This window comes from Aotus nancymaae, unplaced genomic scaffold (assembly GCF_030222135.1).
Source record: "Aotus nancymaae isolate 86718 unplaced genomic scaffold, 86718_ANA_hifiasm-v0.15.2.pri h1tg000033l, whole genome shotgun sequence".
In the NCBI taxonomy this organism is placed as follows: domain Eukaryota; kingdom Metazoa; phylum Chordata; class Mammalia; order Primates; family Aotidae; genus Aotus; species Aotus nancymaae.
Window position 1 is genome coordinate 51,835,924 of NW_026988447.1, and position 15,253 is coordinate 51,851,176.

A 15,253-nucleotide genomic window follows, 5' to 3' on the forward strand; every position below is an offset into this window, starting at 1 on the left:
ATAAGAATAGGGAACACAGCAGCTCAGCAGCTTAAGTGGACAAGCTGAAAGGCCAGCAGGGTAAAAATTAGAGATAGAGCTGGATTTTAAACATTCAATTTTTCATGCGCCCACAAGCAACTCCTCTGTAATTTTGATAAAAGATTATTTTAGGAGTGGGATTGTCTTTGTGGGGAGGGGAGACTAGAAGAGCTAAACCTTCTTGGTCATGGCAAACTCAAGCCTTCCTTAGGTTTTATGTTTATATTTCTGTGTGTGTTTGCCTGCGTGTGTGTGTGTGTGTGTGTGTGTGTGTGTGTGTACACAAAGGGGTAGTAACTGGCCAATTATGACAGAAGGCAGCTCCTCCTTTTGCCCAAACCTCTCCCTTGGCATTTGGTAGGTGGTGCAGGTAGCTGTGGGTTTTCACACCTCTGTAGCTTCTGAGGATTTCACTGGATTACAGCAGAGTAATAATTAATGTTAATAATGAGGACTCAGTGATGTCAAGAAAGATTAAATTCTTTTATATATGTCATTCATGTAAGAAAGCAATGACTATTAGATCTCCCTCCAATCCCCCAACAAGGTTAATAGTTTAAACTTGGGTATTTGGAGGAATAAATAAGTACTTTTGAAATTTGCTTATTGATCAGAGCTTATTCCCCGATTTTGCCAGAGTAGATATATTGTTACTTTATGTAGCTTTAGTGCTATTTCTATCGCTGTGTGAAAGTGAATCAAGGCTAGCACTTTAATTTCCATTTGTGATCAGAATTATTCTTTTGCATAAAGATTAAAATTTGATTTAGAACAGGAGTCAAGGATTTACTTCATTTGGTCTGAATTCACATTTTCCACCTCATTTGAAATAAAATATTTTGTAAGTTAAAATAGTATCTCAGTTAGGAAGAAATATTATAACAACACTTCAACAAAATTCTCGAGAAATGTTTTAAAATCCAGAAGTCTCTCTGTTGATAATATTATTCCCCCACAGACTTCATGTCAAAACCAAATGATGATGCATTTTCCTTAAGGCGTTGTTTATATGGCAGGTCTTCAACCATATATTACTAACAGTACGTACCTAATCAGACCTGACAAGATTACAGCCTGAAGAGTTATATTTTGATTCAATAAGAGTATGGACTTGAGCTTCAAAGGAATAATAAAGCCAAACTATTATAGTTCAAGTACTTTAATAAATATTAAATGATAAATGAGGCTGGTTCCACACTAGGTTCAGGGCTTGTGGATAATAAAAGAAAATCTTCAAATGGTGCCAAACAGTATTATGGCAGTCTTGCCTTTTATAATCTGTCTGCCTCTTACCATTATAGTTGTCAGAGCTGGGAATGATAAGGTAGGATGTGTAATTTTTGTTTCTGATGGAATTAAAAGTAAAGGAGACTTTAAAAGTAATCCATCTCTTTAGCAGGATAGATACAGAAATGTGCTTTTTGGCAGTACTGTAATAGGTATTTAATCACTCCTCACCTACCTACTCTCTCTAAAAGTAAAGTTGTGGACTTGATGTTGAATGTGAAACATACCAGGTGATATGCACTTTCATTATTGTTAATTTCTAGTTTTAATGGAAACTAGAATTAAGTTATATCATCATGTTTGGGATGTCAAAACATGTCCCAGCAGTAGAATGCAGTATGCCTATGATTCATAGATCACTAAGTTATGTGATTATATGGAAGAAAAGGTAAGTGAAGCTACTTGTCAGAGAAAGCCCATCAGTACTGTTGTTATAAAGTCTACTGTGGGCCGGGCGCAGTGGCCCACTCCCATAATCCCAGCACTTTGGGAGACAGAGGCAAGTGGATCACCTGAGGTCAGGAGTTCGAGACCAGCCTGGCCAACATGGTGAAACCCCATCTCTACCAAAAATACAAAAGTTAGCTGGGCATGGTGGCAGGTGCCGTAATCCTAGCTACTAGGGAGGGTGAGGCAGGAGAATTGCTTGAACCTGGGAGGCGAAGGTTGCAGTGAGCCGAGATTGCGCCATTGTACTCCAGCCTGGGTGACAAGAGTGAAACTCTATCTCAAAAAAAAAAAAAGTCTACTGTGGCAGAGAAATTCTAAGATGTCCTAGTAATCCTGCCTCCTGGTGTTCATGCCCTTGTACATTAAAATTGAGCCAGCCTAGCTTTTTTTTCTAACCAATTGAATATGGAAACCATGATGGGATATAACTTCTGTGATTAGGTTAGATAAGATAGTGACATTCCCTTTTGCTTACCATACTCTTTCCTTCAGTGGCTTTGATGAAACATGTTGCCATATTGGCACATGCAAGGAACTGAGAGCATCCTCCCGCCAACAGCCAGGTAGGAACTGAGACACTCACCTCAACAAGTCCTCTAAGAACTGAGTACTGCCAACAATTATGCAAGCTTGGAAGCAGATCCTTCCTCAGCCAAGACTTTAGATGAGACCCCAGCCATGGCTGACACCTTGATTGCAGCCTTGTGAGAGATCTTAAAGCAAAGAGCCCAGTTAAGGTATTCCCAGGTTCCTGACCCACAGAAACTATGAGTTTATACATGTGTGTTGTTTTAAGCTTCTGCGTTTGTGGTGTTGGATACATAACAATAGAAAATTGATACATTCGGTTTATTAGTTTGATAGAGATACTACAACAAAGTACCACAGACTAGGTGGCTTAAACAACCAATTGTGACAAATTTATTTTCTCACAATTCTGGAGGCTCAGAAGTCTAAGATAAAGATGTCAGAAGCATTGATTTCTTCTGAGGCTTTTCTCCTTGCCTTGTAGATGCCTGTCTTCTCCCTGTGTCTTCACATGATCTTCCTTCTGCATGTGTCAGTGCACCAGTCCCCTTTTCATATATGGACACCAGTCAGATTAGAGCCCACAATAATGACCTCATTTTAGCTCAGTCACCTCTTTAAACATTCCATCTCCAAATACAGTCACATTCTCTGGGATCTGAAGATTAGGATGGCTTCATATGAATTTTACAGGGAAACAACAGATGAGCCCATACAATAGGCTATATAAAGTTCTATAATTATGTTTATCTCTATAGCAAAAGCTCTGTATAACTTACTGTCTGTAAAGATTTTTTACTTCCTTTTTATTCTTTATTTTAATATAATTATTTTTCAGATGATTTATATATATATAAATTACCATATATATAAAACTATATTTTTATATATATATATATAGTAATCACATAGTTTAGCACATATGTTTGCATATCCCTGTCTCCATAACAAAATTCTAATCTCTGTAAGCATATGTCTTTCATATACTTTGTTATTATTATTTTGAGACGGAGTCTCTCTCTGTTGCCCAGGTTGGAGTGCAGTGTTGCGTTCTTGGCTGACTGCAACCTCCATCTCCTGGGTTCAAGTGATTCTTCTGCCTCAGCCTCCTGAGTAGCTGAAATTACAGGTGCCCGCCGCCACACCTGGCTAATTTTCATATTTTTTTTAGTAGAGATGAGGTTTCGCCATGTTGGCCAAGCTTGTCGTAAACTCCTGGCTGCAAGCAATCCACCTGCCTTGGCCTTCCAAAGTGCTGGGATTACAGGTGTGAACCACTGTGCCCAGCCTCTTTCATATACTTTACATGAAACACTTTGCAGTATTTATTCATGATATTGCTGTTAGAGGCATTTTCAAAATCTACCTTAACTTTTTGTATTTGCTGTATACTTCTAAATAAGTTAGAAGTAGTTTGTCTTAAGAATAAAGACTTGTTAAAAAGGGAGTTTGAAGAAATTAAATTTATTAGAAGTCAGTATAGTTTTAGATAATGGTAGGTCCACAGAGTATCTTTCTTTGTATTTGGGAATCCAGATATAATGGAGATATACTATTAGAGCCTATCTAATGCTGTGCTGATTTATTAAGACACCGTTTTTTGATGCTTTGAGCTATTAATAGCACTGTATGTGTTTAAAATATTTTCTTAAATGACCAAAAAAAAATACATTATATACAACAGTTAATTATAGAATACACCAATGGTCCTCAAAGAGCGTATCTGCAGATCTTGGGAGTGCCTGAAACTCTCTTAGGGGATCTTCAGGTCAAAACTATTTCCAAATTAAAACTAAAACATTATTCGTGTTTTATTTTAAAAAGTGTTGACATTTTTACATGTGTTGACATGTGTTGCATCATAATGCAAAAGAAATAGGATGAAATTGCTGGAGGCTTTGCATTAATCAAGGCAGTGGTGTTAAACTACTGGAATTTGTATTTTAAAATAGGGATAATAATATTGCCAATCTTAGAGGGTTGTTGTAAGATTTAAATTAGATATTCTGTGTATAAGTTTTCAACTAATGACCACTCTACACTGCTACCCTTATCAGCAACATGTGTTTCTACCATGTTTTTGTCTCTCTCTACTATTTATTTTGTGTGTTAGTGAATGATTTTGATTATATTTATATGTATATATACCTCTAGCAAAAAATCAAAGAATATTAAAATAATTCTTACAAGTTTCTTCTTGTGTAAGAATTAAGATAATTCTTAAAGCACACATTAAGACACATGTTTCTTCAAAGAAATGGTTACAGAAACATAGAACGGTGAAGATAGGCAAGGAATTAGGGATTTTGGGAAATCTTTGTATTAGGAAGAGTATCATATACCTAGGAAGTTGAACCAACAGTTGTAAGAAGAGTGGTTGAGAGAACATATGACTGAACTGAGAACACTTCTCCATTAGGGATAAACTACAATAACCTGATTTAGCACTTACTTTATTAGCAATCCAATTTCCATATATGCATCCTCTGCTCTAAGTTGGTATGTCTATATTGGATTAAAGTTGTTATAACAATACATTCTTGGCCAGGCGCGGTGGCTAATGCCTGTAATCCCAGCACTTTGGGAGGCCAAGGTGGGTGGATCACGAAGTCAGGAGATCAAGACCATCCTGGCCAATGTGGTGAAACCCCATTTCTACTAAAAATGCAAAAATTAGTCAGGCATGGTGGCCCGTGCCTGTGGTCCCAGCTACTCGGGAGGCTGAGGCAGAATAATCGCTTGAACCCAGGAGGCGGAGGTTGCAGTGAGCAGAGATTGCACTACTGCACTCCAGCCTGGCAACAGAGCGAGATTCCATCTCAAAAAAATAAAAAAAGTAAAAAAATTGTTTTAAAATATGTACTTAATGTAAAGATGAGAAATAATAGTATTGTTTTGTGCCATTTCTGCTATTTTCCCCAAGAGCAAATTTAGCACTATTTTATACTACACTCTGTCAAACATCAAGTCAATGAAAAATAAAATTCGATGTTGAACTATGTGCTATTCACTTAATTCTAAATTTGAATTATTCTTGTTTCAAAACGAAATCAAAGGATGAGTAAATGCAAAGGCCTTATGTGATTTTGTTATGCTTTTTATTGTGTTTTATTTTTTGCCTTATTCTGTTTTTTTTTTTAAACAGATCATCAGAAACTGGAAAGAGAAGCTAGAATCTGCCGTCTTTTGAAGCACCCTAATATTGGTGAGAACATATTTTTAATGTTTTTTAAATGTTAATTTAAAATTTTATTTTATATGCCACAATAAAAATGTTAATTTGATAATCTATAATATTTATAACTTTTATAAAATAGGTTCCTAACTTTCAATCTTGGTTACCTTTGATTCTTCAAAGTTTTTCTGTGTGTGTTGTTTGTTTTTGATATAATCGTTGAAGTAGAAATGGGAAAAATTAAACTAATCTTAGTTTGTGGAAACCAATAAAGACACTAAATTAATAGTGTATGTTTCTTGTTGTGCTGAAAGTTGACTGTATACTAACCAGTAGAAAAACCTGAGTGTAATTAAAGAATAAATAAATAAGTTTAGGTAATCCCTGATGATATTAGCTTTATTTTAACCACATATTTTGGAGTCCGTTATGTTAATCAGTTCAATGTCCTTTACTTAGAGTTGTATAAAATGAAAATGATAATCCTTTACCTACTTGGGAAAATAGTTGTGAAGGTAAAAGTAAAGCAAATATGACAAGTTTTTGAAAAGTTATATATATTTTTTTCAAAAGGTAGTGATTATGTATAAACTAATACTTTAAAAAATAATATAAGGTCTTATTTGAATAGTACTTTTATGTATCTTTAACAATTACTCAGCTACTGCTTCTGAAGTATGGAAAGACAGGATTTATATAATTACTTTAATCAGCTAAATTACATTCCACATATCCTGTAAAAAGTTTACATTAGGCCAGGCGCAGTGGCTCACGCCTATAATCCCAGCACTTTGGAGGGCTGAGGCAGGAGAATCACTGGAATCCAGGAGTTCAAGATCAGCCTGGGCAACATGGCATGACCACATCTCTACAAACTATTATAAAAATTAGCGGGACGTGGTAGTGTACATGTGTGGTCCCAGCTACTAGAGAAGCTGAGGTGGAAGGATCGCTTAACCCAGGAGGTTAAGGATGCAGTGAGTCATGCACTTCAGACATTGGGTGACAGAATGAGACCTTGTCTCCAAAAATAAAAAAGTTTATGTTATAGTCATTGATTTGATTCGAGAAATAGTAAGATGACTTTATGGTATTCATCCCTCATGAATTATAAAATAGCACAAATGTTTTCAAAAATTTTAAAAGTGATAAATATAAGAAACAAAGAACAAACGCACAGGAAAGAAAAAGTAAATCCAAAAATATGTGTAAACTAGATTCTGTGATAATAGGTTTGATTATTTTGGAAAAATGTTACTGTCCCAGCTTCCTCAATTTTATTATTAACCTCAATATTTCTGATCTATAAGTAGTAAGAAAAGGGGTAACAGTGATGTAGAATTTGCAAAATCTTTCACTGAAAACTTTATAGATGTTTTATTTTTGTGTGTAGGAGCATTCAATTTATATTCCTGCTTTGACATTTTTAGTATCCTGCACTTAGGGGGTGTGTCTTAGGGTCTTAAGTAAATGGATACTGTGGAGTAAATCTGAAGCGTTAACATACTGGCAGCTGACTAAAAGGAACCTTCTGTTTTAAAGTGAGAACAAAACAACTCTGAAGTATAAATCTACCTCTTTACAAGCATTTCACTCTGACAAAAATTTATGGCATTTTTTGATTGGCTATATTAGTTTTCTAAGACTGCCAATAACAGAGTACCACAAACTGGGTGGCTTAAGCAACAGAAATTTATTTTCTCATAGCTCTGAAAGTGAGAAATCCATGATGAAGGTGCTGTCAGGTTTGGTTTCTTCTAAGATCTCCTTCCTTAGCAAGTAGGTAGCTGTCTTCTCCCTGTTTTCACATGGTCTTCCTTCTGTGTGATATTTGTGTCCACATTTCTTCTTGTAAGGACACCAGTCATATTGGATTAGAGCCCACACTGATAACCTCATTTTCACCTTATTATCTCTTTAGACACTGTATATGCAAATAATACAGTCACATTCTGAAGTACCAGGGTTAGTATATCAACATAGGAATTCTGGGAGGACATCATTTGCCCATAATATTGGCTAAAGAGAAATTACCCAATGAACCACAATAGCTCAAAGAGTACTTTTCTTGCTCAGGTTTAAGAGAAAATCAAATCTTTGTTTAATGAACTTGGAATTCCTGTGCAGAAAGTTGTTATTTGTTTGTTTTGGCTTGGTTCTGTTTGTATCAGGTCCTCCTATGAGACTAAATTTTTGTGGATAATGAAACTAGTTTCCTCCATTTCCTCTAGGAGACCAAAGTCAAACATTCAAAACACTGCCACTAAAACAAGAACTCTTTTCTTTTTGATACTGCATACAGACTAAACTTATAAAAAGAGAAAGTATGCTGGGGAAAGTTCTAAACTTTTGTGACCTAGACAGAATCATCAACACATTCTGACACAGTGTACATCTTTTTTCAGGGATCCATAGCAGCCAAATGTCATATATGACTCCTTGGTTACCTCACTGGAGATTTTCTTCTATCTTTTTGGATTTTAGGAGTACAAAAGGAACTGTGGCAACTCTAGGTCCTTGAATCTAGGACCCATTTCTAATCACAAAAGAGATTTCAAGTGTTCCTTTTGCTCAGGGTATAAATCATAGATGGATTAAACTGATGAGACATAATCTCAAAAATTATAACACTGGTAAATTCACCTGTATCATTCACTCAGTCAACAAGTTGTATAGTAGGAGCAAAACAGATGAAAATCCCTGCCTCACGGAGCTTGCATTTTTGGGGGGAGACAGACAGTAAACAAAGTATTGGATATTAGATTGTGATAACTGTTGAGGAAAAATAGGAAGCAGAGCAGGGAAATACAGAGTGTTGAGATATTCCAATTTTAAATAATTGGTCAGGACCATTTCATTGAGAAGGTGAAAAAAAAAAAAAAAACATTGTAGGCAGAGAGAACAAACGGCCTGCTTAAGGGCTCTAAAACCAGTAAGTAGATTCCATCAAAGATTTTTATCTAATGAGAGAAATAGGGATGAGTTCTTTTTCATTTTATCTTACCTTAATTGATGAATCTCCATGCCATGTAATCTGACAGTGTTATATTTAGTCATGTAAAGAACGATTTTAAAACATCAATAACAACAGTGACTGTCATAAAATAGTAAACAACAGCCAACAAAGGAGAAGTGTTTTAAAGACAAATGCCATAAGTGAACATCTGCAAGTGCAGTGGAGGGTAGAGACCCACAGGGTTGTGAGCAGCGTACTGCAGTTCCTGTCAAGATCATTGCACTAGTTAACAGCACCACGTGAATCACTAGCACACATGCATGAGTGAATCAGATTACACAGGGAAAACAGCATTTGTGCTTGATTTCCCTGACACAGGTAATGTGATATCTAAGTAATATCAGACTCTTATCCTCTTCACCCTTTTCTCTATTTTATTATTGGCTTGGTTTTAAGATCTGCTAGGTTTTAGAACTGTAAGGAAGGAAATAACTATTTTTGACAATTTTTCCCCTGTGAGAATGTGCTTGTTTCATTTTTATATTTGTATATGTCTTTTTCTTGGCACAGAATCAATAATCTTGAAAACTTGCAGCAAGTAAAAGGTTTCTCCCTAAGAAACACATTTGAAACGAACTAAAAATGGTGATTCATTAAACCACTTTTTTTCTGTGTTATTTTTTGTGTTTTTCTGATTTAAAAGTAATAGTGGAAAATTTGGAAAATACAACATTATATAAAGAAGAGACCTGAGGGATTGACTTTTAATATTTGATTTATTATCTTATATATTTGCTAATTTTCAGGATTCTCTTGTGTGCATTTTCATACTCCTTTAGATCTACCATGAAAATGGTCTCACCCAACAAAATTTCTTGAGTGTATAGCCATTGCCAAGCTTTGTTCTAGGCTATCTGCACATCTTGATCACATGAAACAGTGATCAAGAGAGACAATGTCCCTCTTTTCCCAGAGCCTTGCATCCTAGTGTATAAACAAATAAAGCACCATAATAATGTCATAAGATTAATTCTATGCAGAGAATTAAAATAGGGTAATTTGATACCAGGGAACTAGGTGGTTACTATCAACAACAAACAGAGCCAGACACCAGTTAAAGGTGATACAGATTTTATTTTGTACTATTATAATTGGGGAAAGAACTGAACTTCATTCCAAACACAGCAACAACAGCTGGAGGTTTATAGTCAAGGAGAAGAGTGAGGGGGTCAATGGATGGAAGAATTTTAAGAGGAGAAGTCAAGGATAGGGAGATTCTTGCTGAACTGGACTAACAAGATTCTTGTTAAAGGCAGGCCAAGGACTTAAACATTAAGGGTGGAAGATGAAGACCTTGATCAGATATCAAAAGTGTGAAATCGCTTAGTAGGATTCTTCATTTAGACTGGCTTAGGAAGGTTAGGGACATCCAAGGATGAAGTCTAGTTGAAAAGAGGAATTTGCCTAATGTTTCCTTAGGGAGAGCATCTTGGTCACTGCTTTAGAGTGGCTTGTCAGGCAAGATGTATCTATGGAGGTCACATTTAAACTGATATCTAAATGGCATGTAGAAGCCACCATAAAAAAGAGAGAAAGAGTTTCAGACACAGAGAGCTTTCTTGGCTAGAGGAAAAGGGGCAACCAGTAGATGGACTGCCATGGGGGAAAGAGAGTGACTGAGCAGGGTAGGTAAGTGTTTAACCATGTAGGGTTTCTTTAACCAGATTAGGGAGTTCGGGTTTCATTATACATGCAATGGGAAAGCAATAGTAAGATTTTAAACAAGGGTGTATCATAATCTGTTTTGCTGTGTCTGCTGTGTGTAAAATGGTTTTCTAGTCACATGAGCACAATCAGGGATAATAGTGTTCAGTCAGGATGTCAGAATCTAGTCTTATCAGTCTGGTACCCCTCAACTACATCCTTTTGGGTAAGAATTTAAACAGCTCCAGGCTGGTTCTCTCTTTGGCATGGTCCACATGATCCAGGAAAGTACTGTGCATCTTCTGGCTCAACGAATTTGAGAGGACAGCCCATTTTTAAAGAAGCTCCTTCTTTGCTGTGCTCTAGCCAGGCAATTTTTGTTTGAACCTCAAACTGGAAAGATTATAGGTGACAATAAGATGTTGAAGCAATTTGGGGAGAACATCTTACTTTGTGCTTAGGTTAGTTAATGTTTGATCACTCTGTTCACCTTTTATTTTAATAAAGCGAGCTTATTTTTCTTTGAGGTATTAACAAATTTTTTGTAAGCCAGAAATTCTGAGCTATATGTCAATATGGTATCTAACAAGTAAGAGAAAAATGCCTTTCTGGTATTGAAATAAAATATTTGAGATAATAGCCAAATTCTCAAAATTATTTGATATTTAAACTTTTTATTCTTGGTCTTTGATTTGAGGGATTTATTGAAACCTATGGTGAAGCCCAAATAACAAATAACCATAAAGAGAAAGTAGTAAAACAGGTTTCAAAAAACACATTCATTTAATTCAACTATAGGAGTCCAAAACAACTGGGCCAGGGAATGAAAAGAAAAAAATATTGAAAACTTTGATCTGAGTTATTTAATGTCCCAGGTGAGAAGATATTCATGTATAGGCCTTTATTTAGGAAAAGATCAATATTTGAGACAACTTTGCAGTTGATAGGATGATGAATTCTGTTGCTGGGTTATTCCATTCCCTAAAGACTTTTATTTACACATTGTGTAGACTTTAGAAAGAGCAAGATAATTTTTTTGAACGTTTGAAGCAACATTTATATTTGTAGATTAACACCATCTTTATAAGGTAAGCATTTACCATTATAATATGGCTTAATGAACTTCAGTAGCTAGAGAACAAATGGAAAAGCTATGTATGTAACCTTTTGAATCTAGTCTTTAGTGATACCCTGGAACCCCTAATGCAGTGAATGAATTAACCTTTCTGAAATCACATCATAGCTTAATGATTACCTCCTCTCCACTGGCTTTCCTACCCACTACCCCAAAACACATAAACACACTCACTCACATATTATAAGGTGTAACAGAAAATGAGAGACATAGTATTAATGGAAAGCTCTATAGAGTCATTGGGCCACAGTTTATTCTCCCTCTGACACTGGCCTGCTCTGTGATCTGCTACACAATCCCATCCACTCACTAAGTTCTAGTTCCTCTCTTTGTAAAGCAGAGAAAATATTTGCCTTTTATTTCCTTCCAAGAATCAGTAGAGAGAATTAGATAATACCTCTTATTTTGGTGAGGAGTTAATATACTTTGTAAGATGATTAATCTAAATAAACAGTTGAGTAGATTATTATGGAGTACTACTTACCAAGTAGTAACTAATTAATTCATTTCTCAGCATGTAGTAATATGTTTCTGAGATGTGTATATTCAACAATGGGGAATATATTTCAGAAACTTTTAAGTATCATATACATTGTATATGATATATATGTTATATATAGTATATATTATATGTATTACACATACTCAGAGAATCATTGTATTGCAATAGCAGATCTTATACATTATCTAGCATAAACTCTAATTTTCTGTTTTAATATTTGGGAAAACTAAAATTTTCCAAATGTATATGATTTGTCCAAATCACAGTCCTTTAATGATATTGCCAGACCTAAATTGTTGATTGCCTCTGTAATGCGATGGTGATGTTTAGGGAACCTAACTTGAAGCAGCAAGGTTGAAAAACCAGTGTTTTTGTTCCCTTTTGAGGAGAGTTTTGAGGTTGTTTTTGGTTCAAATCAATTCCTCCTCTCATATAAGGTAAACATTACTAAAAAAAAGTTCAATACTAATACAGGAGGAGAAAGCCTTTTATATTTTAGAGAGCATAAGTTATAGCTACGTACCATATATATTAGCCCTGGTAGAGAACCAGTTATGTTTCAGAAAGATGCTCTGCTTAAAGAGATTTGATTGTTTGACATATATAACAGTACATAAAATTTCATATGCTGATAGGTGAAGATTAAAGAATATATAAGAGCCTTTACTCTCTTTTTTTTATTTTTTGAGACAGTCTTGCCGTGTTGCCAGGCTGGAGTGCAGTGGTGTGATCTCAGCTCACTGCAACCTCTGCCTCCTGGATTCAAACAATTCTCCTTCCTCAGCCTCCTGAGTAGCTGGGACTACAGGCATGTGCCACCATGCCCATCTAATTTTTTTGTATTTTTAGTAGAGATGGGGTTTCACCATGTTGGCCAAGATGATCTCCATCTCCTGATCTCATGATCCGCTGCCTTGGCCTCCCAAAATTCTGGGATTACAGGCATGAGCCACTGCGTCCAGCCACCTTTACTTTCTATAAAAGCAGATTTCCCATTTCTATGAGTAATAATGGTATTTAGGATCTATATAAATTTTTTTTTCTAAAATTTAAAACTGGGCCAGATGCAGTGGTTCATGCCTCTAATCCTAGCACTTTGGGAGGCCGAGGTGAGCAGTCACAAGGTCAGTAGTTCAAGACCAGCCTGGCCAACATAGTGAAACCCAGTCTCTACTTAAAATACAAAAAATTAGCTAGGCCTGCTGGCAGGTGCCTGCACTCCCATCTACTTGGGAGGCTGAGGCAGGAGAACTACTTGAACCAGGAGGTGGAGGTTGCAGTGAGTGGAGATCACACCACTACACTCCAGCCTGGGCAACATCAAAAAAAAAAAAAAAATTAAAACTGGAAGGCTCTTAGGAATTACCTAAGATCAACCTAGATTCTACAAATTGAAGATTTTAATAGTAAAGTAATATGTCCAAGGTCATACTCAGATCTAAAAAGAGATGAAAAAACACACAACCTGTATATTACTTCATTTAGCACGTAGCGTTTCTTATTTTTACTGACCTTGAAGGTATGATGTCATCCTGTAAAAGTAATATTTTAACCACAATCTTAGATCTCCCTGGTCTTTGCAAGAAATTTTTTGGCTCAAATACTATTCCTCAAATTTTTGTGAAATAAAATTAACTGTCATTTTTTGTTTGTTCTTTTGTCTTTTAACAGATGATTTTAACCACAGATTTTTCCTTTGTATCTCTCTCTGCATGCGGTTGTCTTCTAGGTTCTTCAGGTTCTGTAAGGAACCGATACAATCACATTGTACAGGTTAAGCTTACTAAATATTCCTCTTAAATAGGCCCAGTATTTATTTCTAAATGAGGAAATTGCCTTTTGTGTTTATTGCTACAACATTCCAGTTTTTGAACCCTTTGAAGGAAAAATCACATAGGAAAGGAGAATAGAGTTAATGCAGAGTAAATGTTAATTGATCTGCTGAGAAAACAAAGTTAATAGTTTTATGAAAGACAGTTAAAGGTCTTTCTTAGTGGTATCAGAAATTGAGCAACATTCTAAGAAAGCGACACTTGCAGATTTTTTTCTGTGACCTCTCCCCTTTATTGATGGTTCTGCCTAATAATTACAATAATTTGTAATCAAATAAAAAGTAAGTAATTTTTCTTGTTAACTACTTTTGCTAGTGGCTGTCCAACAGATAAAAAGTATTTTAATACTATTTAGTAGTAAAAAGCTAATTATCTTATATTTACCTTATTTGATTAAATCTCAGTTCTTTATCATGATTGTTTCGTGAGAAGACCAAATTACTTCTTAGAATATATTACTGTCTGCAGAATTGATTATTTTTTTTTAATAAATGTGAGAACCAGCACAGGGCTATATTTTTCCTTTCAAATAAATATTTTCAAAAATTCTAATTATCCCTTTTAGCTTTCTTTTCTTTGTTTATACAATATTGTGCCTGTGATATATTCTTTATAATTCTTGACAGAAAGTTAAATTTATCATCTTTTTAAGTAAATATTTATTTTACTAAGAAGATAAAATATGGATATAAAAGTTGCATATTGAAGGTAATACTTTATATCTTTTCCATTAGTGAATTTGAATTCAAGTACATTTGTTACTGATTTCTTTGTAAATATTTTTTTTCTATGTATCAATGAAAAAGCCACTTAACTAAGTTATTTTAGAAGTAGGTAGATTTACACATGAAACTTGAGAAAAAGGGTCCTTCTGTTACAAATGAAGGATAATTTGCAGTTTAGACTTAATTATAGTACATATATTACACTTTGATCTGTCAATACATAATATTTACTAAAATAGTTCTGATTTGTTCTACTAAGCCTATTTTATTTCCATCTTGCTCTGTCTACACTACATTCAAATTTCCAATACCCTGTTAGGGTAGAATCCCCTAACAGGGTATTGGAAGTTTATAAGAATTTCTTCAGCTCAGAAGTGTGCCGTAAACTGATATTTGAAAGAAAAATAATCCCAAGCATGAAGAGCACTTTGTTCCGTTGGGGCTTGAGTTGTGCAGAATCCCACCTCCACTCCCTTTTATCACCATGGGGAAGAATAATTCACGTAGCTAGGGAGCCTGGAAGAGAGCTGGGGAACTGATGACACCTTTTGATCACTTAAAAATTATTCCTCTTTTCCCTTTATTCTAGTAGCATTGAAAATAAATAAACTTGCCTATGGTAAGTGCTTGTATTAAGATGTGAAGTACACTGAATTAGAAAAAAAATTAGATTGGAAAAAGAACTTCACCACTAGAACTAATGATAAACTATTAACTGTGTTATCAGGCCCTGGTCTAAGTGTTTTCCATGCATTAATTATTTTAATTCTCATAACAAACAAATATCATTCTTGTCTCCATTTCACAGGCAAGGAATCTAAAGCCTAAAGAGGTTACACAATTTCATCAAGGTCAGGCAGTTAGTAAATGGTGGGGTTGGAATCCAAACCTGCATATTCTGGCATGACAATCTGTGCTCTTCAATACGGGACTGTATT

General features: G+C 35.2%; 1 protein-coding gene across 23 annotated transcripts in view; it reads left to right on the forward strand.

Moving 5' to 3' along the window:
• The window catches only part of CAMK2D (calcium/calmodulin dependent protein kinase II delta), a 317,145-nt gene that overhangs the window by 92,820 nt on the left and 209,072 nt on the right, over nt 1-15,253 (forward strand). For all 23 annotated transcript variants that reach the window (XM_012473885.3, XM_012473894.3, XM_012473893.3 and 20 more), the window contains exon 3: nt 5,432-5,491. In XM_012473885.3, coding sequence (XP_012329308.1) covers nt 5,432-5,491 — 60 coding nt within the window. The remainder of the gene's footprint in view (nt 1-5,431; nt 5,492-15,253) is intronic.